Source organism: Myxine glutinosa, chromosome 3, assembly GCF_964187855.1.
Source record: "Myxine glutinosa chromosome 3, kmMyxGlut1.1, whole genome shotgun sequence".
NCBI lineage: Eukaryota > Metazoa > Chordata > Myxini > Myxiniformes > Myxinidae > Myxine > Myxine glutinosa.
This window is the reverse complement of record NC_136263.1, coordinates 99,373,383-99,400,382: the sequence shown is the minus strand read 5'-3', so window position 1 is coordinate 99,400,382 and position 27,000 is coordinate 99,373,383. Positions and strand designations below refer to the sequence as shown.

The window sequence follows — 27,000 nt, the reverse complement described above, 5'->3', positions numbered from 1 at the left end:
CCCCTCTCCCCCCTGTCTCCCCTCTCCCCCCCTGTCTCCCCTCTCCCCCCCTGTCTCCCCTCTCCCCCCCTGTCTCCCCTCTCCCTCCCCTGTCTCCCCTCCCCCTCCCCTGTCTCCCCTCTCCCTCCCCTGTCTCCCCTCTCCCTCCCCTGTCTCCCCTCTCCCTCCCCTGTCTTCCCTCTCCCTCCCCTGTCTCCCCTCTCCCTTCCCTGTCTCCCCTCACACTCCCCTGTCTTCCCTCTGTTCCCCACTCATCTTCACCACACGTGTTCAAATGGAATACACAGCCATTCAAACGATTGTTTAACGAAGTAAATTGATGATTACCTTTGCAACGGTAGATAACCAGGTGAAGGTACTGTGCAGGGGTTGGAGTTCAAAACCGTGAACAGATGCTTCTGGCTGTGAAATACGTTGACAGTGAAAGATGTTTTACTGTGTGGACATGCATAGAAACACTCCGCTTTTATGATTGAAACACTCTGATTGATACGCTGGTACGTATCAATAACAGTCGTTACATGGACGGCGATCTTATGCACTCGTGGCAATACTTTATTGTCCCCCGTCACACTGCGGAGCGAAAGGGGGACTATGGTTTTCCCCTCCGTCCGTGTGTGCGTCCATCCGTCCGTGTGTAAGCGAAGGACCGAATTCTAATTTGGTGTGTGGGTGCAACTAGGCATATGGAAGAACCCTATTGAAAATTAGGTCGCCACGTCAAAATCCAAGATGGCCACCGCCATGTATGTCTGAACCTTGTGAGCGGAATATCTTGAAAAATAAATGAACTACTAACTTCTAATCTGGTTGGTGTGTGGGTGTTTCTACGCATAAGGAAGAACGCTATTGAAAATTGGGTCGCCTCGTCAAAATCAAAGATGGCCACCTTGCGTCTTCCACTTTGTCAACTCACATCACTTCACCGACGGGGGACCTAGGCGTAACGCTCGTTAATAAACAATTAATATTAACAGAGATGCATAATAAGAATACTGTATTTTTTTATTTTTTTTTCATCAAGTCTCATCTCATGGAAGAGCAAGAACACAGAACAGACAATGACGTTCACGGCAGCAACAAATGTTGACACCAAAAGTAGAATCTGAATCCAAAAAGATTGCAAAAAGGTCCCTGGCCAGTAATAAAATAAAATCAAATAATCCAATATATCAGCTTTTAATAAACCTATACGATACAATCATGATGGGTGCACAAAACTCAACAAAACACTGGGAAACATACACACAAAGTTTTGGATTACGTCCAATGAATTATTTGCAATAAGGAAATGGGAAACGTGGACGGGTTGAAATGGGATTCTAAACCTGAACGGGTCAAATTGTTAGGTGGGATTTCTTTCTTCCTTTCTTCTTTTCTTCCTTCTGTGTGTAAGTGTTGCTTCATCAGGATGAACATTACCACGGGCAGTGCATTGGCACAATGCTGGCTTCATTGCTCGATGCCTCAAACAAATAACGGGTTATGTAATGAAGCCAAAACATTGCTATTAATTATGTGCATGTATAATACATCATGTTTATACAGCTTTGATTGATTCCAATTCTACTGAACCCTAAAGGAATTATCCAATGGACCGGTTGGCTTGAAGCTTAGGGCCTGTACAAACTGTGTGCCTCAGAACGCCTGTGATGCTGATGGGCCATAACCTTTCAACATTTGATGATGCTTTAATAGTCGCTGTTGGTGTTTTTCACACTGATGAGAAAAGTTATAGGGAACTCATGGCGATTGTGAATATAACACTTGTGTTTGAAGCAGTTTTACCTCACATCCCGCAGAGTTTATTTAATTATCTATCGGGTTTAAGAAAGTTTTTTTCATAATTATTTTCCAATTTCACTCTAGATTTTGACATAATTATTTCGGCCATGAGTTCCGATCATAAAAATATTGAATCCAATTTTGAATATCAGCTTTTAACCCTTTGAGTACGGGATTTTTTTTGGATAATCCTGGGATCCCCATTCCCCAGCAACGTAAACAAATTTTAAAAACATTTCTTGAACCTCGATAAATTTGATAAAACGGGATTCATTTGGCATTTTGGTACGGGAATGCAACCACGTACTGACGATCTATTTATGGGTATAGTCGATGATGTGTACTAACGTCATCCGTACACAAAACTTTTTTCGTGGGTTGCGGCACTGGACGTCATCCGTACTGAAAGGGTTAATAAGCATATATATACCATAATTTTGCCTGAAGCCAATCACAGTGCATCGAGTCTCACACAGCAATGCAAAAATGCCATCGGGAGTAATGCATTCACGTGTGTGTGTGTGTGCGTGCGTGCGCAAGATATCTGGAAAAGTTCTGAACGGATTTGGATGAAAGTTGGTGGGATGATTGCCCTTGGGATAAGGAAGAATTGATTAGTTTTTGGTGAAGCTCAGGATATTATTCCCGATCCAGGAATTTTTTGAAGGATTTTTTTATCATTGGAAGATAGGGCTCATTTTTTTAAAACATTATCTTCTATATATTCTATATTTAACATTGTGATATGAAAATAGTTTTCATATTTGTTGTAAATGTAGTTTAAACTCACGGTTATGCGTTAGAGCGGTGTATCTTTTTTTAGCAGCGTCGTCTTCAATGTTCATTTTTTTTTCCTCATAAAGACATATTCTGTCATTTTAAAACCACCAAAGTGTGTATTAGGTTTCCCCGTTTCATAAAAGGTATCGTTTGATACGTATAATGCTTTAAAACTGTTTTTTTGTTTTGTTTTGTTTTTACCTCAGAAGAGATATCAACATTTAGCTCAGCGAATGTCATTCACGGTCAGTATTTGATGAACTTATAAAGACTTCGTTCCAGATTTGTCAATGGCTGAGGTATATTAACAAACGAATAAAACATATTTGGCAAAATTCCAACTTTTTCTAAAAAGATCGCATATTCACCCAGGGTTGTGAGATGCTGAAGAAGAAGAAACCTCGCATGGGCTTCCCAGACCAAATAAATAATTCTGGTTCTGGCTCTGCTATTTTCAGGTTTATTACTCACGCCAGGGAGTAACGCATTTGATCGTGTGTGTGTGTGTGTGTGTGTGTGTGTGTGTGTGTGTGTATGTGTGTGTGTGTGTGTGTTCGTGTTCTCGTGTGTTCGTGAACAAGATATCTGGAAAAGTTCTGAATGGATTTGGATGAAAGTTGGTGGGATGATTGCCCTTGGGATAAGGAAGAATTGATTAGTTTTTGGTGAAGCTCAGGATATTATTCCGGATCCAGGAATTATTTTTGGAAATTTTTTTGGGAAAGATTTTTTCTGTTTTACTGCATTAAAGCTTTTCTTCTTATTCTTAAATGATGTTTTTCTCCTCTAATTCCGAGATATATCAAAATAAATTCTCTGACAGTTTGGGCTTACTTTCTTTTTCATTTATTGTTTTGGGGAGAGGGGATGTTAAACAAAACATATTATTCCAACAAAACCCACGGCGGGAGTATGCGCTCTACTGAGTGGCGTTCTTGTTGTATCTATTTTGGTTTGGTTTTAATAAAATGTAAAAAACCGGAACAAGAATTTGTGGGCAGCCAGTACCTCGTTCCCAAGCCTAAAATTATCTTAATATTAGGTGTACTGGAAAGTAATGTTTTGTTTTTTTTAAGCTGTGCACAGGTTACAAAACGACACTACTTTCCGATACACCTAATATTATCCATGGTAAGTTTACCCAATCAATTTTTTGAATAAATCAATAAGTTATTGAACTTATTTTGCTCTCTTTCTTTATTTGAGCACCAGGAGCATATAACAAACAACTCAAGACACTCCTTATTGAATCTCACATTTTTGATCTTTCAACCGGAGCAAGAATAAAGGCTTCCTTCATTTAAAAAACAAACATTTCCATCATGGTATTTTTTTACCATCCGCTTCTGCTAGTTATTTCTTAAACTTATTGTGAGCTGATGGAGGATGTTAGGGTATGTGTGAATTTTCACATACTTGGCATTCACTGCACCCTTGAATTCCAAATGACTTGCACCAGAAATGCAGCAACAGCCTATTTATATCTGAATATAAATCTCATTGGTACTGTTACGTGCTCCTCCCCAAACCCCCTGGTCACGGTGTACCTCCGAGCCCCGAGAGGAGTCTCGGCAGAAAAATGTGTTATTCTGTATGTGAAAGATCAATGGTGAAGCCACACCAATTGTTACCAACAAACAAATATTGTATTAAGATCACACAAGAATAACAGTACAACAACAATAGTAATCAATTGTACAACCAATATATATTTCCTATGATGGTACCATCAGGTTCGTACAATATAACTCACTGTGCTCCAAGTGAGCGAAAAGAAGAACATTCCCAATGTCTCTATTCCCGCATCAATCCAAAGTCGTATTCCGGCATCAAGCCAAAGTCGATCCGCTCCAGTGATCATCAGAACGATGTCCAATCGAGTCCAGAATCCCGTTGGGTTGACAGTCACAGTCACGCGGCCAAAGCTGCGCAAAGGCGCCCTCAAGGCGACCGGGAAATCACACCTTCGGGTATGGACGTTCAACGGCTCACAGTCGGCGAGCCGCAAATTAACCTTCAAAATCCACGTTACACACACACACACCAGATAAATGTCTGAATGCGGTGAAAATGGTCGAAGCGAGATGAAACCTTGAGCGAAGCGCAAGTTCTGCTCGATTTAAAATTGCCGACGGCCCGTTCTGGAGGCGTAACGGCACGACGATGATTCTCCTCGGAATCGACCGCCAAAACCTGACACGCAGGTTGATCTGTCACAGCGATAACAACTCTGTCGCAAGAATCCCTTTCCCGGGAAACCCGAAGCTCGCTAGTGACCTCCGTTCGTCAACGTTTGCTCCAGACCTCGAAGCAGCTCGGCTTCTTCCTCGACTCACTCGCTCCGCCTTCTCTCCTCCTCTTCCTCTTCATCGTCGCCCGGTTCCGGTTTCTTTTAAAACATTGACTTTTTTACCTTTTGAAAATAGTAACCTCTATCTCCCTTAAACGACAACAATAATAGTACATGGAATCAAAAATATTTACAGTGGATGAAAACCACAACAACGGAAGTGACGAATCCGTAACGAGTACCATGGTACTCCGATTGATATTATGTTGACCTTAACTCGACTTAACTTCCCCCATTTAAACTTAAATTTGTCCCAAACAATTACATGGCACCTCTATTGTATGCAGTTAGCAGATATACACGACATGACCAAAAGTATGTGGACACCCGAACATCACACATCTCATACCAAATTCATGCGCATTAATATGGAGTTGTTCCCCCCTCCCCCCCCCCCCCCCTTGCTGATATACAGCCTCCACTCTTCTGGGAAGGCTTTCCACTAGATGTTAGAACATTGCTGCGGGGATTTGCTTCCATTCAGCCACAAGAGCATTAGTGAGGTCGGGCACTGATGTTGGGTGATTAGGCCTGGCTCGCTGTCGGCATTCCAATTCATCCCAGAGGTGTTCGATGGGGTTGTGGTCAGGGCTCTGTGCAGACCAGTCAAGTTCTTCCATACCGATCTTGACAAACCATTTCTGTAAAGACCTCGCTTTGTGCACGGGGGCATTGTCATGCTGAAACAGGAAAGGACCTTCCCCAAACTGGTGCCACAAAGTTGGAAGCACACAATTGGCTAGAATGTCATTGTATGCTGTAGCGTTAAGATTTCCCTTCACTGGAACTAAGGGGCCAAGCCTGAACCATTAATAACAGCCCCAGACCATTATTCCTCCTCCACCAAACTTTACAGTTGGCACGATGCGTTCAGGCAATTGCGTTCTCCTGGCATCCACCAAACCCAGATTTGTCCGTCGGACTGCCAGATGGTGAAGCGTGATTCATCACTCCAGAGAACGCGTTTCCACTGCTCCAGAGTCCTATGGTGGCGAGCTTTACACCACTCCAGCCGACGCTTGGCATTGTGCATGGTGATCTTAGGCTTGTGTGCGACTGCTCAGCCATGGAACCCCATTTCATGAAGCTCCTGACGAACAGTTGTGCTGACGTTTCTTCCACAGGCAGTTCCACAGGCAGGAACTCGGTAGTGAGTGTTGCAACCGAGGATAGACTATTTTTATGCGCTCCATGCTTCAGCACTCGGCGGTCCCGTTCTGTGAGCTTGTGTGGCCTACCACTTCGTGGTTGAGCTGTTGTTGCTCCTAGACGTTTCCACTTCACAATAACAGCACTTACAGTTGACCGGGGCAGCTCCAGCAGGGCAGAAATTTGACGAACTCACTTGTTGTAAAGGTGGCATCCTATGACGGTGCCACGTTAAAAGTCACTGAGCTCTTCAGTACGGCCCATTCTACTGCCAATGTTTGTCTATGGAGATTGCATGGCTGTGTGCTTGATTATATATACCTGTCAGCAAGGGGTGTGGCTGAAATAGCCGAATCCACTAATTAGAAGGGGTGTCCGCATACTTTTGGTCATGTAGTGTACCTGCCAAGGAATTGACTGATTTGATGTGATGTGATTTATGATGTAATTTCATCTGATAATTTTGTTTTGATGGATAGAATGATATTTGATAGGATGGGAGATCCGTGGACCAGCAATAATGACAGCAATCCCTTGCTGAAAGGAACTAACGGAATAAATGGGATGGCAACAATGCAGTGACGGTTAGGCTTGAAGCACACACTGGAATGCTGTGAGGTCATCTGGCATGGCGAACCGTTTGACAAAAGTCTATTTATGACTGGATCGAACGGAATGAAAGTTGGAAGTAAATTTAACTGCCATAAGAAGAATTGCAAGACGTTAATTGTGCATTTACAAAGCTTGATGGGTGCACTTACTCGTGAAGCCACACTCTTGATGGGCACACTTACTCATGAAATTACTCGTGAAGCAGGGAGAGAGGGGTTATGAATCCAGGCAGACACCGTCATGTTGTTTAAATACATTGTTGGACATTTTGTTACAAGGCATGTTAATTTGACCATACTTCCTCTCCCCACCCCTCCCTCCCCCACTGCCCCATGTCAGCTACTTCCCTCCCTATATTTTCTCAACCTTCTTTCCATTTTTGCTACCCTCCTGCTATACTTACCTACCTTGTTATTTCTCCGACACCACTTGATTTCTTTTTTCCTTTTCTCAAATCCTGCTTTGCAAATGACCCTCTCCCCACTGTACATAATATGTAGACGCTCCCCATTTTAAAATATACATTTTTTCAGGCTTTAAGGCTCGTGGAGGAGCTGCAACACAAATCACGCACACATGTAGACAGGTACATGAGACGACACCATTCGTGACTCACAGAAACACAGCTGCTGAGATTGGGGTAAGTGACATCACTTACCAGAGCACAACGGGTACCAGTGACGACATCTTTATGACATCACTTTTCTCTCTGCACTAAGCCAGGCAATCGAGGAGGAATTTTCTCCTCCCCATGGATGCCAACCTACGGGTTCTTTCCATGCTCTATCCTTTAAATCCTGAGCATCAAGCAAGGAAGCTGCATGCACCATTTTTTAGTCTTTGGGTATGGCTCTGAAAGGGTTTGAACCACCAACCTCTCAACCGATCAGAGCGAATGCTCAAATCCGTTACACCACCTTAATGAATTTCCTGTCCTGACTAGTATATCTGAGGTTGCATGATTACCTTTGGAATAGCCAGTCTGAGTTTTATTCCCAACCCAACTTTAAACCATCATCCTGGTACTTTGCAGGTAGGATGTCTCCTCAGAGTGCACCATCCTTTGAAGTAGATGTTAAGCTGGGTGTCCCATATGCTGGAATTAAAATTAAAAGATCAAATGATGCCTTTGTGCGCTCTGGCCAAATTCGTACCATATTTTGGAGGGATCTGTACCTGCAGCTAAGCTGCACATCAGCAATGATGAATTTGTAATAAACACTCACCAGATAAGATTGATCCCATTCTTCTGTTTCAACCAAGGTTTCCTGGCCTATGTAGATTGATGTACTTTATTGGGAGCCGAAAAGAGCCATTATTCATGGAGAGGGTCTCCAGGGAGGACCAACCTTGTCAGTCATGCCTGGACTCGCACCTAAGCTTTTAGCTGAGTGGTTTCATTATTTTCCTTCCTGCATTCCCAATTTATTTTATCTTCCCCCACCATTAGCTTTTATGTTTGCTTTCTCCTCTCTTCCATTATTTACACTTATGTGAATCCCCTCTGCTTTGGGCTGGTGAGTAACCAATTTAAGATGAGACCCTTTGTTTTATTTTTAACAATTGATGTTTGTTGTGCTCCTGAGGGAAATGGGGGTCAGGCTGTCTATGTATTACGTCCATTATCTGTAATTGATTATTATTGCATTCAATTAATTGTTGGTAAAATCAGCTTGGAAAATTCCCCATGCTGCAATCCGAGCTTAAGCCACTTGGGTCATCGAGGCCTTGATCCTCGTATAGGGATTGCGGAGCTGGAATCGTTGAACCAATGTGTGCAGCATTTTAAAACCTTGTCCAGATTATGGAGTACCAGTACCCAAAATTTGGGGTCTCAGCCATGATAGAACAATGTGCAAACCCCCAATCAAATGCACAAGCAAACACAAGAAAATATTTATGTAGATTTGAGCTTCAGTGTTGTCTGTTCAGGCCACAACTTTTTTTTTTAACCATTTTCAGCTTCTGTCATCATATTTTTCAACAAACCTTTATTATGAGAATATTGTTACGTGGTCCTCCCGGTAACTACCTGGTCTTGGTGACCCCCGGACCGTGGGAGGAACCACGCCAGAAAGATATATGATTTATACGCTTTCGTAATGCAATCAATATGAAAGACACAAACAATTCAGGTCAATAAGCAACCCCACACCAAGGATCTGGATTAATTACTAATATATTCTCAATCCATCAACAACAATCAACAATCAATCAACAATATTACTAAGATGGCCATCTCATATATTTTCCCCCCTTGCCCCACTCACGACCCTCAATAGTCACTGTCCCTCACAATGTCTCTGGGCTCCTCCAGACCAAGGGGAAGGTCGACTTCTCCGCACACGGGCAGTTGAACGGACCCCTGGCTGGCGTACTCCAACCGTGCACGTCCCGTACCGGGAACGGCTGTTGTAGCGGACACCTCCTCGGCAGCCCACCGAGGTCGGTGCTCGTGATCGCGGCTTCGGGGCTCGCAAAGCGCGCGAGGCCCAAGGCGCCTCCCGTACGCGTCCTTGTAGACGTTGAGGCGAACTGTGCCGGACGCTTGGTTCCGTGCAGGAACCCACGGCAACTTGACGCGTAACCGGTAATTACCCCGCGCAGGTAACTCCTCTCGCCAGACGGGCTTTGTAAACACAGCGTTCCCAAAGCAGATCAATATCGACACCGCTCGCGTCGGAGCTGGGCGAGGAGCAGAAGATGGCCGCTTTCTCCCGGACCTCGTGTCTTTTTTCTTCTTCCGGTTCACGATCCCGTTTCTCGCTTCGTTTTTACCAGAAGGGTTCCTAACCCTTTTAACCACAACAACCTTTAATAGAATATACATTCATAAGAAATGACCTGAATCGTAATCCCCATAAACCCGGAATTCGTAACACTCCCCCCCTTCAAGAAAGAAAGTTTGAACCCAGCTAAAACTTTCTGTGCCGGCCAACTTTGATAAACAAACCCGATAACGCACACCCCAAATCATCAGTTCCCCCCGGGCACAATTATCGCATCTCAAAAATAAAGCAACAAACTTTCACCAAAACCCCCCAGAGATTCCAAAGGTAATTCCCTCTAGACCAAGCGTCAACAACTTCTAGTTGCTCTTGGATGGAGGCCCAGCTGAGTACTCACTACATGGATGCCTTAAGGAATGTGGGGTTCACGGTTAGTCCGTGCAGGAACGTTCCCTACCGGGACGCCTTTTAAGAACGTGGCGTTCACGGTTAGCCCGTGTAGGAGCCCAGGCTCGGCGGCTCCGCCGTATATAGAGTGCTTCAACTTCTCCGGACTCCTAACAGTTACGGTGGGACCCCTTGTCCCAGCAGTCACCTGACTGGCGGTCTCCTTCTTGGCCAGTCCTCTGCCAATCATTCTTTCGGGAGATGCCGTAACTCTGGGAGCCTCCATAGTAATATCGGCTGCTGCCAACACCAAAACTAACGCCAAGTGGTCCTCTTCTGTAGACCTCTCGACGCCTACGAAATGCCTTCCCTACTGTTATGGTCCGACCCTCCAAATCCTTACCATTCCAATTCTTCTCTGCCTCCCTGGCGTCTTTTGTGCTTGCAAACGTGACAAAGCCGAACCCTCTTGACCGTTGCGTTTCCCTGTCTTTTACCACCCGCACTTCCACCAGCGGCCCATATCTGTTGAAGACAGAGGTCAGAACTTCTTCCTCTGTGTTGAAGTTCAGTCCCCCTACAAATAACTTGGTACTTTTGTCGCCATCCCGGGCTGGGGTGGTGTTTTTTCCCCTGCGGTGCTCTTTACCCACCCTCGGGTTACCATAAATTTGCCCCCCGGCCAAATCATTCCCGATAATCACAGATACTCCCTCTACAGGAAGCGTGGCTTGTAAACCGACGGTGACCGGTCCTGACACCAAATCGGATTCCAAATGGATGACATGAAGTGGGGCACTAACACAGCCACCGATCCCTTGTAACCGAACACTATCACCAGTTGCGGTACTCTTTGACAATGGCAAAATGCCTTCAAGCATTAAGGATTGATGGGCTCCTGTGTCCCTCAATACCCTAACAGGTTTTGGGTTAGTCAAGGCTCCCTCGAGTGAGACAAACCCCTCATAAATAAATGGTTGGTAACTCTTCTGTGGGCGATTTCTTACGCTTGCCATCGCATTCGAAGTTGTAATAGTCGGATTCTGCTCTGGGTTTTCCCTTTTCATGAGGTAACAACTGGACATCAAGTGTCCAGGTTTCTTGCAAAAAGCGCAAGTAGGCCCGGAGGAAAAACTCGTGGTCTGCCTCGGGCCCCCCGGAAAATAAGTTTGTCTTGGGCCCGTCGCCCTCTGATTTCGAACAGTTCGGGTATCAGCGTTGTCCCCATAATCATCTCGAGGCCGTCGCCATGTATTGTCGTTCTCCGCACCTGCTGTTCCACAACTCCCCTGCGGAAATCTAGGCGAGGAGTTAGGTTCGTGGACCCCTATCCGGTGTGTTAAGGCATCATCATCTGCCATGGTGGCTGCGTCCCACAACTTCGGTACTTTCTTTTCCTGCAGGTACACTTTGATGTCCTTGTGGACACACTGTTGAAATTCCTCCACCAGGAACAAGTCACGCAATGCTTCGAAGTCTTTCCCGACTCCTTTTGACTCACACCACCGATCAAACATGTTTTCTTTCACTCTGGCAAACTCCACATGGGTCTCATTGGGGGCTCGTCCAGGATTTGAACGTCCGGGAAGCGTATAAATCATATATCATTCTGTTACGTGGTCCTCCCGGTAACTACCTGGTCTTGGTGACCCCCGGACCGTGGGAGGAACCACGCCAGAAAGATATATCATTTATACGCTTTCGTAATGCAATCAATAAGAAAGACACAAACAATTCAGGTCAATAAGCAACCCCACACCAAGGATCCAGATTAATTACTAATATATTCTCAATCCATCAACAACAATCAACAATCGATCAACAATATTACTAAGATGGCCATCTCATATATTTTCCCCCCTTGCCCCACTCACGACCCTCAATAGTCACTGTCCCTCACAATGTCTCTGGGCCCCTCCAGACCAAGGGGAAGGTCGACTTCTCCGCACACGGGCGGTTGAACGGACCCCTGGCTGGCGTACTCCAACCGTGCACGTCCCGTACCGGGAACGGCTGTTGTAGCGGACACCTCCTCGGCAGCCCACCGAGGTCGGTGCTCGTGATCGCGGCTTCGGGGCTCGCAAAGCGCGCGAGGCCCAAGGCGCCTCCCGTACGCGTCCTTGTAGACGTTGAGGCGAACTGTGCCGGACGCTTGGTTCCGTGCAGGAACCCACGGCAACTTGACGCGTAACCGGTAATTACCCCGCGCAGGTAACTCCTCTCGCCAGACGGGCTTTGTAAACACAGCGTTCCCAAAGCAGATCAATATCGACACCGCTCGCGTCGGAGCTGGGCGAGGAGCAGAAGATGGCCGCTTTCTCCCGGACCTCGTGTCTTTTTTCTTCTTCCGGTTCACGATCCCGTTTCTCGCTTCGTTTTTACCAGAAGGGTTCCTAACCCTTTTAACCACAACAACCTTTAATAGAATATACATTCATAAGAAATGACCTGAATCGTAATCCCCATAAACCCGGAATTCGTAACTATGTAGAATGCAAAGTAATAATATTACTTTTTTTCTTTTTTTTGTACTCAAATATTAATTTTTTTAAATCTTTTTTTCGTCAGGTTTATTTCACGTACAAAGTGGGCATGAATGGGCGTTGCATTTTGAGATCCTTTCTAGTTCCCTTTGGGTTTTATACTAACTATAAACTGTTAGATTTATATGTGGATTTCATTTCTTCTTCTCCTGCATGATGCACGCAAATTGTTTGCTTTGTTTGTGATTATTTATTTGGTGAATGATGTAACAATTTGATTACTGGCTGATGCAATAATAGGCTGCAGTATGGACAGCTTTCTAAGTGTGCCAATAATAGTGTTGCAAAACTCCCTTTAATTTTTTTATGCCGTATTTGAACTTTTTTATTATCCATTTTGACAACCCACATCGTGGAAGAAATTGTATCAACAACAGCTATATTCAAGGATTTAAAAGTGATACAGTTTCCATCACCCACTGCTATTTTATTGATAAAGCGATAATTATATTAAAATTTTACGATTGCTTCTCTTCCTTTGTTTTCAGCGGTGAGTCTGGTGCAGGGAAGACTGAAAATACGAAGAAAGTCATTCAATACTTGGCCCATGTGGCTTCGTCTCCCAAGGGCCGTAAAGATCACAACATTCCTGTGAGTACTTGAGTTGTGATCACAACTTTAGACCTGTGTTTAACATCGGTCCCTGTATTTTGGATTATTATGATTTGTTGCAATCCTGAATTTGATGATTGACTTTTCTCACTCAGGATTTAGAGTTAAAAATAGTTTATTTCTATCGGAATGAGGTGTACCGTTTCGCAGTAGCGGCTGAGATTTGTCCGTACTGGATGACTAGCTATGCAGACGCAACATGTACTTTGTGGCATTTGTGTTGACTTTATTTGGAATGTTGCTTCGAGTTTCTTGCGAAGGAAGATAATATGTGAATTAAATGAATTTTTTTGGTATCCCCTCTTTACCCTTCCTTCCCCCTCCTCTCCCCCTTCCCCTTGCATGTAAGTTAGTGTCTCTCATTTGTGAAAACTGGGCCTATTATTTTTGTAATCCTTGACAATTAAGATGCATTCTACTTTTCTGCCTGTTCTCTGTAATTTTGTTGATATTTCCATTGAGTAAGCGTTACACTGTGCAATATGTGTAAGAACTGCAGGGGATGTTAGACAGGTCATTCCAAAGCAACAGGTGGCAGATTGATGGTCTGAGCTGTTTCAGGCAAAGTTACCCACTGACCTACCTCTCCCCTCCCTCCAGCTCCTTTCATTGCTCTTAATGACCAACTTGGTAAAATGTACGTTTTTAAGGACCTTATTCAGCTATTTGTGTAATTTGACTAAGAAAGCTGTGTTTATGGTTATGTGAGAAACTGCTAATTTGTTTGGATGCTGGAATGATTTGAGGTGAGTGTGAGCACTTAGCAGCAAGTGACAAAGTCGGTTAATAATGCGAGTTTATACTCAGGTTCATTAGATAAGGATGTTGCATTTCATGCAGGAAGGAAAGAAAGTATGAGACTGAACTGATCAAGCAAAATGAAACGAGTAAAATTGATTGGGATTTGGTAATGGACCCAGGTCTCTTTGCATTTCAGTCTTCTACAATAAATAATCTTCCTCATTCTGGTAGTGTTCCAGGAGCTCTGTTGCCTCAGTCTTCTGCACCTTTGGGTTTTATTCTGGTTATAAATAAAAATCAAATCTTCAGTACATTTAGCATTTGAGTGTGTCGCAGTTGTTGGTGGCATTTGAGAGTGCTCAGATTCGTTCACCAGTTCCGAGGCATTTTTGAACTCGTTGTACCATTACAAATGTGAAACACAATGTGAAAGACATGTTTCGCCAAATTGCTGAGACAGTCTCCTGTGAATTTCAACCTGATTGATCTTCTCCCTCATAAGGAACTTGATAAAATGCACACTTACTCCATAACAGTTGTGACGTGGCCACCATTTTGGTTTTTCTGCAATAATTATTTGACAGCATTGATGCCATTGCTTGTTCAATTTACTTGAAAGTAGACTATTATTGCACAAAATTTCAGCCTTAACTATTTTCTACAGTATCGTTCAAAGCAGTCACTCTTGTAAAGGCCGTAACCGTTCGTCAATTTTTGAACTGCCCTGTACACAGGATATCTGGCTTGGAGCCAGATTGGAATGATTCCAAGTTAAGCAGAAGTGAGGTAGGACAAATGATAGATTGAGAAGATGTAGCAACTAAAGCAGCATGATAAAGAAATTAAGAATTCCTGAGATGACGAGAGGGTTGTTGGACCGATGGGATGTTCTCAAGACTAGAGATTTTGAAAAAAACAATTTAATTGACATTTTCGAAGGGAATGATGGGGAGCATACCAAATCCACAAATTATATTTCCTGATAGAAAATATGAATAATTGTATGACATGGTTAGTGTAGAGGAGTTTTGAAGGCATTAAAGATGAGGGTAGATAAACACGAGACAGCTGTATCCAATGGTACTGAATAAAGGAAAGAGGTTAATGCAATGTTCACAGATGTTTACCAGCTCAATTAAGATGAGTAATACCAGAGTAAGAAAGGGGAAAGTGATAACAGAACATTTTGGCTTGTCAAATTATTCTAAACCATAATCAGGGACTTGGAAAGGTAGGCATTGATAAAGCCTCACTCTTATATATCAGTGATAGTCAGTGTAAGTTTGAAAGGTTCTTACTGGTGCTTTGAGATAACTAGCTGGGTACTCATGGCAGTGTGGCAGGCTTGGTTTACTTAGATTTCCAGCTTTTGCTAACGTATTGTACATGACGTTAATGGTTTAGTTAATGGTGTGTGGTAAGTGGAAGGGAGTTCGGAGTGTGGGTGGAGAGGGGGTTGGTGCACGGCCTTTTATTTTGTATGCAAATTCGAGGCTCGTGTATAATAATGTGTTCACCAGTTCAATTAGCTCGTGTAAGAGCTAACACATAAAACACATCAAAACAGAAGCACACTTAGAACATATAATAATGGGGAGCGGGAGACAAGACTGGGAGAGAAAGGGAAGCACAACAACCATGGAGAACAGGGACATCGGGAGATCTGTGAAAGGGAGAGGGCTGGGGCAGGGTACCCGGTTCTGAGATGAGCAGAGGAGGTACACGGGACAAACACGATGGACACTACGGCAAGCTTTCAGGAAAGAAAACAGAATTTGAAGGAGGTGGATTTGGGGTGTATTTACAGGGGTAGAAAAGATCGAGGTTTTGGATGGGGAAAGATAAGAGATGGTGGCGAACAGCTGTTTTAAAGACCTGGAGGGAGGAGTGGGATTGAAGAGAGTGTGGGAATATTTGGGGGACAGAGCACAGACAGACAATATAAACAGAGAGTCTTGATTTTGGCAGTTTCACCAGAAGAGGGTTGCTGGCAGATCTTGTGCGTCCTGCAGGAATATTTGGGGGGCACAGGGCAGACAGAGCAGGGGGAGCAAGGCTGGAGAGGAGTCGGTAGAAGAGCTGTTTATATTGGAAATTGTTTAAAGAGCAGGAGATAGTCGTAGTAAATAAGTATATGTTAAGGTAGAATGCAGAGACCCAAATTCACTGCAAATCTAAGTACTTCCAAATCACACTCTTTTCCTAACCAATATGTTCAGTGGAATGTTTGTCGTCCAGTTTCCCTCTTCAATGTAGTTTATTTATAACTTTAGCTTTAACGATTCATTTATTTTAGCTTGTAAATGTATGTTGGCCTGATCAACCGCAACTGATTGTGCTAAAGACGTAGAAAATGCCCACTGAGTGTGTATATATATATATATATATATATATATATATATATATATATATATATATATATATATATATATATATATATATCTATATATATATATATATATATATATATATATATATACATATACATATACACACACACACACATATATACATATATATATATATATATATATATATATACTAGCTTGGCTCGGCTCGCTACGCTCGCCCCACCACACGTCTTTACAGAGGAACGGGCTTGTTTTAGCTGAAGATAATGAATGTACATCAGTTTCTGTTTTGTCCTGATTTACACCAACCATAATACAAACAATTATTTTACACAAATTTGTAGTGTTTGTGATATTACATTTCTATAAGCAATTTAGGTTGAAAAAATATATTAAAAAACAAAAACAAATCCTCAGCACATACATACAGGAGGGGTAGGAGCAGACTAGAAGTTTGGGACGATTACAACTCACCACCACGTAATTCAAAACACCTCACCACCACGTAATTCAAAACACCTCACCACCACGTAATTCAAAACACCTCACCACCACGTAATTCAAAACACCTCACCACCACGTAATTCAAAACACCTCACCACCACGTAATTCAAAACACCTCACCACCACGTAATTCAAAACACCTCACCACCACGTAATTCAAAACACCTCACCACCATGTAATTCAAAACACCTCACCACCACGTAATTCAAAACACCTCACCACCACGTAATTCAAAACACCTTACCATCACGTAATTCAAAACACCTCACCACCATGTAATTCAAAACACCTCACCAGGTAATTCAAAACACCTCACCGCCAGGTAATTCAAAACACCTCACCACCAGGTAATTCAAAACACCTCACCACCAGGTAATTCAAATCACCTCACCACCACGTAATTCAAAACACCTCGGCACCACATGATTCAAAACAACTCACCACCACGTTATTAAAAACACTTCACAACCATGGAAACAAAAGTTTGATGGAGTAAATAGTTCAGTGACAATACAGACATTGCCCAGATATGCAGATATTTTGATAAATGACTGTACCTGAGTTGCTGTATTGTCATGGTTTACACCAATCATAATACAAACAATTATTTTGCACAAATGTATTTGTAATATATGTGATATTACATTTTATAAACAATTGAAGCTCAAGGTTTAAATGGGAAAAAAAATTCATTAAAAAACTGTAAAAAAAAAAAAAATTCAAATTTTTCAAAAAACAATACCCTTCGGACATACACACGGGAGAGTTAGGTGCATACCAGCAGTTTGGTTGGATTTCACAAAAGTTTGACGGAGTAGTTCAGTGACAACACAGACACTGCACAGATATATATATATATATATATATATATATATATATATATATATATATACACATACACACACCATAGGAGCGTACGCTGGGGGGGGGGGGGGGGGGGGGGAGGGGAGAGGAGAGGTTGGGGTGGAATCGAGTGAAGAAAGTTTGAAGCTTTAATCAAAGAGACAAATCCATGGTGATCGCACAACCAAGTGTCTAGCTTTTGTGACATTATGTATCATACACAAACTCCTCCACTATCTTTGGATGCCTGGAATGGAAGTATTTGATTTTCAGATTTAAAACTAACTTCTGCTGTTCGAGTCGCAAAACACATTTATTGTTGAACAAGCTCTGAATGGAGCAATTTTTTTTTTGTATACAAGATTGAGGCTCGTGTGACAGCTAGCACATTAAACACAAAAAACTTAAACGGACACATAAAACGTACAATAAAGGGAGTGGGAGACAAGGTTGGGAGAGAGAGGGAAGCACACAGGGACATCGGTAGATCTGTGGAGGGGAAATGGCTGGAGGGGAGGTGGGGGGGGGGGGTGGGGAGGTGGGGGGGGGGGGGTGGAGAGGAGGGGGAACATACACGGTATTAAACGAATTGACACTACCAGGAATTTTATGAATGAACTTGGAGATTGAAAGAGGTGGATTTGGGGTGTATTAACATTGGGGAGCATTAGACTCCCTGCTTGCACGATATCTGAATTGGCAGGATGCAGCTACCATGCAAGCACAAGGCATGCTTGAGAGTTAATGCCTCTGTGAATCGGTGCATACTGTTGAGGCTGAACCACTGCTTGTTGACTTTCACTTTTTCTCGCATCCCTTCTTCAGCAGTCAGAGACACCAAGATCTGTGAAATGGCAGGCAAGTGTGCCTTTTCCTGCTTGCATATCTCTACCGTCTCAGTTTTAAGATGAACTTGTGGATGAATATGAATATGAATGATCGTTTTAAGGCCATTTTCCCCGCTAGAGCAGGGGTTAGCCTTGCGGGCCCCATGACAATCATGGTTCCCTGTTTGAGGCAATGTTTTTATGGCCGGATGCCCTTCCTGGCGCCAACCCTTGGTCGCCTCTTACGATGCGCAGGGATACGTTGTACCTATTCTAAACCGGGGTACACACCGGGATCATTCATCCCAGCAAGCTGGTACTCAATTTGCCGACCTCGGAAGGATGACAGGCTGAGTAAACCCTCCTGGCGTTAATTCAGCAATCGACCGGGATTCGAACCCAGGATCCTCGGATCCCAAGCCGGCACCCTAACCGCTAAGCCAACACCAGGCTGTGGATGTGGGGTTTAAAAGATGTTTGTACCTACTACACTTCATAACGTACTTGTTTGATGCTTGCAGAATTTACGTTTTGTCATCTGTTCCACACTGGTACTGATTATTCACCAATGGTTATGAAACCAATGCAGCAGTTAAAGGGTTGTGTAGCTTTGGGGTTGTGTTTATGCCACGTGTAATCCTTTTCTGGGCACCACGCGCGTCAGGTAGGAAATGGGCATCCTCCTTCTCCCTCCCCTTCCACCCTTCCCCCCCCCCCCCCCCCCCCAAGCAATTGGTCATCAGCGAAGTGACGGGTATGCTTAACTTGTGTATATGTATATATGTGTGTGTATTATATATATGGTAAAAGATTGGGGCAGTTATTGTCCTTGGTCCATTGGAAGGGACCAGAGTTGGAAAACAAGGATATTGCAAGAGGCTTGTATAGGTTTTGCCTGACTGGGGCTTTGACCATAGTCCCAAGATTTTGTGCTTGTTTGTGTTAAAAAGGAATGGTGTTCTTGCTGCTGGGTCGGTTAAATCGGCTGGCTTATTGTAGCTGTGGTGTTCGATGAGCCTTTGGGTGGAGTTTGAGGACTAGGTGGGACGTGTGTCTTGGGTTGAGTTGCGTGTCTATTTGTGACCTGGTGGTGTGAAATGCCTTTACCTTGTTGGAGCAAACCATCCATGGAGACGACTCCATGTGTATGGTTGCTCTCACAGGCTGCAGCAATGAGGTTGGGGTTTTTTATGTTTTGAAAGACGTAGTTGCCAAGACGTGAGATTGGCGTGATGATTGGCCTTGAGCCCAACCTATTCTCCACCTCCTGAATGTGCAAGCGACATTTGCATCTTTACTTTCCTTCATACTTGGGGACCTCCTTGTCATGATTTATTCATCCATTCTTCATAATAACTTGTTTGTTCTTCAGTTGTGAGTACTCGTGCTGCTACACATTATTTTGTGAGACTATCGACAACAGTTAGGGTGTGGCTGCTCGTTCTTTGCCCTGGTTGTTTCACCAGTATTCTGATAGCCTCCTGCCAAAGAGCTTCTCACCGTGGGCCAAAATGTATTGAGATAACCTGCCATTGATATAAGTACTGTGTACAAGGATATGATGAGGTTACAGTTAATTATACTAATTTCTATCATATTTTCAGTTACTTTTGAAAGTTTTGGCATTACAGTGCGAGTCTAGTTTCTCAAAACGTGGTGAAAGAACCAGGGCAAAGGACGGGAATTTTGATTGTTGAGTAATCTGGGCTGCTAAGTGGTGCTTTGACCAGACGCGTTGCATCAATGACCTCCTACCCAAACAACGAATGTATGTATGTTTTTGTATGAAGACTGCCCCCAAAAGCAGTTTCTTTTTTAGTAAGCCAAATGGTAAAGAACTGCAGCTTAAGTCAACATTGTAATTTGCTGAATATTGTGTGCAAATAGTGCATGTTGTTTCATCTTTTCCCATCCTTCTGTAAAGAAGCTGTTTTTGGAAACATCTTAAAATTATCCTTAAATTGCAAGGAATTGTTTTTTTATGGGAGTAGTTATTGTATAAACAAACCTAGGTTTGATGTGCAGGAACACCTGTGACATGCCAAGAGATAGTTTGGGTGAATGAGGTCAGAACAACCAATAGGGTAGCCAAACGATGTCATGTTCCTCCAGGGTGAGCTCGAGAGACAGCTGTTGCAGGCAAACCCCATCCTAGAGTCGTTTGGAAATGCCAAGACAGTGAAAAATGACAACTCTTCAAGATTTGTGAGTGATTATTGCCAAGCTCAAACGGTTATTGTAATATTTGCTTTTTGCAGTATACAGCGTTTCTCCTGTGGTACCATCTCAAGTTGTAAGTCAGTGATGCTGAGTTTTAAGTTCAAGATGAATAGGAATGTTTAAATGTTGTGTTTTTTTCCTTTAATTTCTTAAAGTTTTTCGGAGAATTGCATGTACAGTTTGTTAATACAAAGGTTCAAAACAACAGCATTATGGATTACATATCTAATAGATTGACATATTTTATATGCATGCATTAGTAATGGCCCTGCGCATCTTATCTTTTGGATAATAAGGGAATTTTATTACCTTTTTTATTTTTAAACCAAAATTATTTTGTGCTCTTTCTTCAATGATATCATAAAAATTATGAATCTCATTTGAAAAAAAAGAAGAAGTTTTTGATGTGGAATTTGTCATAATGTGCTTGCGGGGTGTTGAGCAATACTTGCAAGACTTGCATTTTTAGTGCAGTATTTGGAAGAAGCGGAGAAAGAGCAAAGACGAGACAAAACAAAGAAACAAACCTGAAAAGTCACCAATACAATCATTTGGTTTTACAGGGAAGAGAAAAGCATGGAGCATGTTGAGGCTTAGTCCTACGTTGCATTGAAATATAGTGTAGCCTGTTGAAATAAATTTTATTTCGAGAAACTTGATCCATAGCAAATTAATGGTAACACAATTTGTTCATTTGGGCCTCTAATGAGAAAGTTACCCTGCAATCTGTTGTTTTTTGGGGGTTTTTTTCACTTCATTTACAACTAGAACAGCACTCGGTAAGAGCATACCTCCTCCAGGTTGAACAGTTTACGTTTTGTATCCCACTCATCGTTTTGGAAAGCGTTTTGTAGCTAGGTATGTTGGGTCATACCTAGCTCGATGTGGATCTTAACCAAAATCTAATTGGCGTGTTCTTGTCACTTATCCAAATCATCCACCAAGTTTTGTCACATAAGTCATCCAAAACTTTTTGAAATATCATGTTATTTATCGTTTTTGGCCCTATCACTCAATGGTGAAGAATGACTTGGGAATTTTAAAAACTCTCTTTTCCGGATCCGGATTCGGATCTTCACCAAAATCGAAATGATTAATCCTTGTCACACACCCGACCTGTCCACCAAGCTTCATCCGAATCCGTCCATAACTTTTTGAGATATCGTGCTATACAGTGTGTATTTAAAGTCGACACCCCCTATCAAAAATTTCACCTGTTGTTGCCTTATATACTGGAATTAAATTACATTAAATCAGACTTCTTCCACTTTTATTTTCACATTGTAACCCACAACTTCCAAATGAAATTTTTTTTTTACAAACTTCAGAAAAAATTAATTAAAAATACAAAACTAGAATATCTTGGTTAATATATATATTGTCGTGTGGTTGCTCAGTTAACACCGAGCGTCACCACGGATGGAACTGAGCTTTAATGGAGGCGTTTATTCAATCCAATGGCGGCTGATGAGCGAGACGGAATGAACAGTGCCGACTTACCTTCACGGCCCGATGTCTTCAACCTTGAAATTAATAAATCCAACTAAATACGGAATTTATGTACAAAAAGAAAAACACGTTTATTTTACGGAACCCGAGAACAATGAAACGTGATGATAAAGACTAAACCCCCTATTGAGCGCTCTTTCACACAGACTTCGACTACGAAACAATGGGAGAGGATGAATACAATAAATGTCTCGTCGTGTTGTGGAACGTGGTGCGTCTTATCTGTCTGCTGTCGTCCAGGCCCCAAACTCACGTCCGGACGCGGCTCCGTGCTTGGTGGGAAGGAGGCCTCGGTCCGCTTCGTTCGCCGCGCTCCGCTGATCAGCGCACGCCGCCCAGCAGGCCCCGCTCGCACGATCGTCGCTCCACCGTCTTTCGTCCAGCAGGCAAATTCAGATCGTAAAGGAAGAAGTCCAACCGGGAATGAAAGGCGAACAGGGAAGAGGTCCAAACGGAGATGAAAATCACGGGCAGAAGGGAGGTCCGGGCAGGAAGAATCCAGGAACGAGAAGGCAAGGGAAGAGCTTAAAAATGCTGGCAAGCGAGCGGTGTTACTGGCGGTCTTCCTGGCATCAGCTCGCTTCCCCTCCAACCAGTGTGTCACTTACTTGTCGCCTTTCGCGCCCTTTTATGTCACTGGCGCTTGCCCTCCAACCAGTGCGTAGCTTGTTGGTCGTTCGTTCGCGCCTTCCGCACTGATTGGTTGTGGTCTCATCGGTTGGTGGCCAATCAGTGTGTCGCTCCTTTACCTTTCTCACCCCCAGTCACGGAGAAGCTTTCTGCCCTTCCCTTGACCAATCGCACGTCCTCTCCTACTCTGCCAATTGGTGTGGTGTTTGTTGCTCGCCCCTCCCCTGGCCAATCACTAGTTCTCCCGGGCGTGGCTCCCAGCCTGCCTGGTCAATGTGTGAAAGCCATGGTGACCACTGTGCGGCCGCTGCCTGCTTGTCTTTCCGGTTAATTCTTATGGTCAGTCATTGTAAGGGGGGGGGGGGGGGATTTAATCAATGTGGTGCGCTAATGGGCCTATCTAATGTCTAAAAGAGTGCGTTGCCATAAGGGACACAGGTATGGTCACCAGGTCTGACACACAGGGGAATTATCTTAGTCCCTAGAACTATTTATCAGGCCCCATTCCTCGTAATGGGGACGAAGACGCACCTTAATCCGACAAACCGCCTAAACACAGAACTTATTACAGATGAGATTCTCTAGCACGACAGACGAAGCATGATACCTATTCAGATCTACCTAAATCTATATATTCCCCTACTATACCCCAAAATTCATAACAATATATATATATATATATATATATATATATATATATATATATATATATATATATATATATATGTGTGTGTCACAGGTAAGAGAAGACAGAACATGCACTTCTGAGCAAACATGTGATGTCATCACTGTTCCTTTGAATGTTGGCTTTTTCATCTTTGAACAATGACAAATCGTGCAACCCTCCAGTCACATGAATTTTCTATATGTTGCTAGATTTGAATTTTCTTTTCTTCAAATGGCATCTTTCACTGCATTTGTTTGTTACCTGTGTCATGGATTTAAAAAAAATCTATTTCTTGACCTCCCCTTAGTTTGTCTTTTCTTTTTAGCCTTTAATTGGTTGAGCTACTATCACCTTTTTGTAATAGATTTTCGAAACCTTGGCTTATGTTGAAAAAAAGAAAAAAAAGAAAAAAATACCCATGCTTAAATACAGTCATGGCCAAAAATATTGGCACCCTTGCACATTTTTCAAATAATACACCATTTCTTCCAGAAAATTGTTGAAATTAAAATATATTTTGGTTTCCACGCATGTATTTCTTTGGTTTGCAGTGGAACAAAACAAAAAAGCTGAAAAAATTATGAAATCTTAACTTATTCCACACAAATCCAAAAATGGCCCAGACAATATTATTGGCACCTTGTAGAAGTTGTTGGAAAGAATTAGATTTCAGCAGGGGATTCACCTTTACTTTGGAATTGAACTCACCTGTGGTGAGTTGCAGGTGCCTGCAATATAAAAATCACTCATTCAACGAGTTTAAATAGAGAAAAGGAGTCATTCTGCTGTTGTGTGTTACTGTGTCCCGCAATGAATATGGCGAAAAGAAAGAAAACCAGAGAATTGTCTGAGGAGGTCAGACACAAGATTGTAGACAAGTATGGACAATCTTAAGGCTACAAGTCCATCTGCAGAGACCTTGATGTTCCTGTGTCCTTGACACTGTAGCCAACCTCCCTGAACGCGGTCGCAAGAGGAAACTTGATCGAAGATTGCATTAAAGGATTGTTTGAATGGTGGAGAAAGCACCTTGATCAACTGCCAAACAGATTCAAGCTGACCTTCGGACACAAGGTACGACAGTTTCAACTCGATGAAAGGGGTTTCTATGGTAGGAGACCCAGGTGGACCAAGAGAGAGAGAGAGACAGAGAGAGAGAGAGAGAGAGAGAGAAGGAGAGAAAAGGAGAGAGAAGGAGAGAGAAGGAAAAGACAGATAAGAGTTTGACAAAATCCTTCTTCGTTCGGCAGGTAAGCTAAATATAGCATAACAATTGTGCATTTTGTGAGGAAAGCACCCAATTTGGCACACTAGTAGACTATCATATTATGAAAAGATCTGGATATTGGGCCATCTCAGATTCAGAGATTTGATTTTTGCAAGATTTGCAGATTTGCAAGCTGAGATTGCAACGCCAGGGATGGCCGACTCCTTCCTGCGAGCTACCCACGTCACCCGCACAAGAAGAGCTCATCAAATCACTGCAGCGGCACTGCACATCCTGCAACACCGTGCGTATGAACGCCACTGTATGACATATGCTGATGATGCAGAAGACCTGCCTGAGTTCGAAGACTGGTGTCACCAGAGAGGAGAAGACATTCCCAACTTTCAGTACTGGGCAACTGTGCTGGAACTAGAGATGTTGGTACTGGTCTACGTGCGTTCTCTGCGGCAGGCTTCATTCACGATGTACCTTGATGCCCTGACGGAACTGGTCCCATGGTTCCATGCCTTAGACCACTAACACTATGCCAGGTGGGTCCCTGTTCACCTGAGGGACATGGTTGCACTCCCAATGAAGCACCCAGATGTAGCCAGAGAATTCAGGGCTGGCAACTTCACTGTACAGAAGACGAAGAAGGTGTTCTCTTCGATCCCAATCGAATCGAAATCTTGCAAAAATCTAATCTCCGAATCTGAGATGGCCCAATATCCAGATCTTTTCATAATATGATAGTCTACTAGTGTGCCAAATTTGGTGCTTTCCTCACAAAATGCACAATTGTTATGCTAAGTTGCCCCACTATCTGGGAGAATGTCCTGTGGACAGATGAGACCAAATTAGAGCTTTCTGATAAAGCACATCATCTCTGTTTACAGAAAACAAAATGAAACCTTCAAAGAAAAGAACACCTTCCCTACAGTCAAACATGGACTAGATTGAGTGATGTTTTGGGGTTGCTGTGCTGCCGCTGGCAGTGGGTGCCTTGAAAGACTTGCCTGAGCATGGCATCATTAAATCAGATTACCAAGGCATTTTGGAGCACAATGTACAACCCAGTGTCAGAAAGCTGGTTCTCCATCAAAGGTCATGGGTCTTGCAGCGGGACAATGACCCCCCCAACAAACTTCAAAAACCACCCAGGAATGGTTAAAGCAAAACGCTGGACTGTTCTGAAGTTGCCAGCAAGAGTCCAGATCTAAATCCCATTGAACACCTGTGGGGAGGTCTGAAAACAGCAGTTGGGACCCTTCAAATCACCCTTCAAAAGGCACCCTTCAAATCTGGGAGAACTGGAGCAGTTTGCACAAGAAGAGTGGGACATTCTGCCAGTAAAGAGTAGGAAGCTCATTCATGGCTATAGGAAGCGCTTGACTGCAGTTATTTTGTCCAAAGGCTGTGCTCCCAAATATTAAGTCTTGCGTGTCAATAATTTTGTCAATGCAATTTCTTTTTATCTTCTTATTTCAATGGATATATTAAGTTCTGAATCAAAAACAAAGGTTCTGTAATATTAACAGTGAAGAAAAGAATTGTGGAGACCAAATACTTTTGTCCATTTCAACTTATTTTGCAAGAAAATTGTGAGTTATTTGAAAACAGCGTAAGGGTGCCAATATTTTTGGCCACGACTGTACATGGGTGTTTTTTTTGTCGCTTTGCTCTCAAACTTGGTGCACATTACTGTTTGCAATTAGTTTAATCTCTCGCTTCAGGTGTGAGGATATCCTGTCTGCTTTCCCCGTGCCTGAAGTAGCAGGGGAGGGTGAGGAATGTGTAAAAGATTCAAAGGTTATGAGCCTCACTGAATGAATGCTATCTGCCCCAGGAAAGGTTATTCCAAATCACAGCTCTTAAGTTCCACTGTGCTGCTCTGTTGATAATTTATGTGATGCTTTTCCTTTCAGATTTGCAGATGTTAGGAATTTTTGTGCAAAGTTTGCTGTGTGGACAACTTCCACTTCCTCCCTCTCCACTCCCCCCACCCCCCTCGTTAGGGCAAGTTCATCAGGATCAACTTCGATGTTGCTGGTTTTATCGTTGGTGCAAACATTGAGACTTGTATCCTTCCTCTATGCTGACCTGATCGCTTAATAGTTCCTGCAGACTGGTTCTATATTAGCTTATTGATTATAAAATTGGAAAAACAAAAAAGATGATTTGCTCCTCACTTTCTCCTTTTGTCCGATTTGGTTTGGGGCTAACCATTTGTTGCATTTTCAAAACTGTGCGAATTTTATGTATTCCTCCTTTCCCTTTTCTCACAGCCATTCCCCTTCCCTCTCCTTTTCTCCAATTTAAAAAAATTCTGAATCTCGATCTCTCCTCCCTCTCCCTTTCCTTTATCTACATAATGGACCTTTTTATGCACTTCAACATCATTGCATTAATTATAGTATCAGCCATACATTCACGCCAGGTGCAAAACAAATGCCTCCACCTGTAGTCTTCCATTACAGGTGTGTACATTTTGTAAAGCAGAAAATCTAAGTTAACTGCTATACCCATTTTAAAACCAATATAGTCAACAAAACA

At 43.0% G+C, this 27,000-nt stretch overlaps 1 protein-coding gene across 8 annotated transcripts in view; it reads left to right on the top strand.

Moving 5' to 3' along the window:
* LOC137423339 (uncharacterized) overlaps positions 1 to 27,000 on the top strand; it is a 250,533-nt gene that overhangs the window by 98,203 nt on the left and 125,330 nt on the right. For 4 of the 8 annotated variants that reach the window (XM_068110373.2, XM_068110371.2, XM_068110370.2 and 1 more), the window contains exons 6-9: positions 12,824 to 12,926; positions 18,213 to 18,245; positions 20,327 to 20,419; positions 26,463 to 26,526. In XM_068110373.2, coding sequence (XP_067966474.2) covers positions 12,824 to 12,926; positions 18,213 to 18,245; positions 20,327 to 20,419; positions 26,463 to 26,526 — 293 coding nt within the window. The remainder of the gene's footprint in view (positions 1 to 12,823; positions 12,927 to 18,212; positions 18,246 to 20,326; positions 20,420 to 26,462; positions 26,527 to 27,000) is intronic. The other 4 variants (XM_068110374.2, XM_068110369.2, XM_068110375.2 and 1 more) reach the window with 2 other exon arrangements.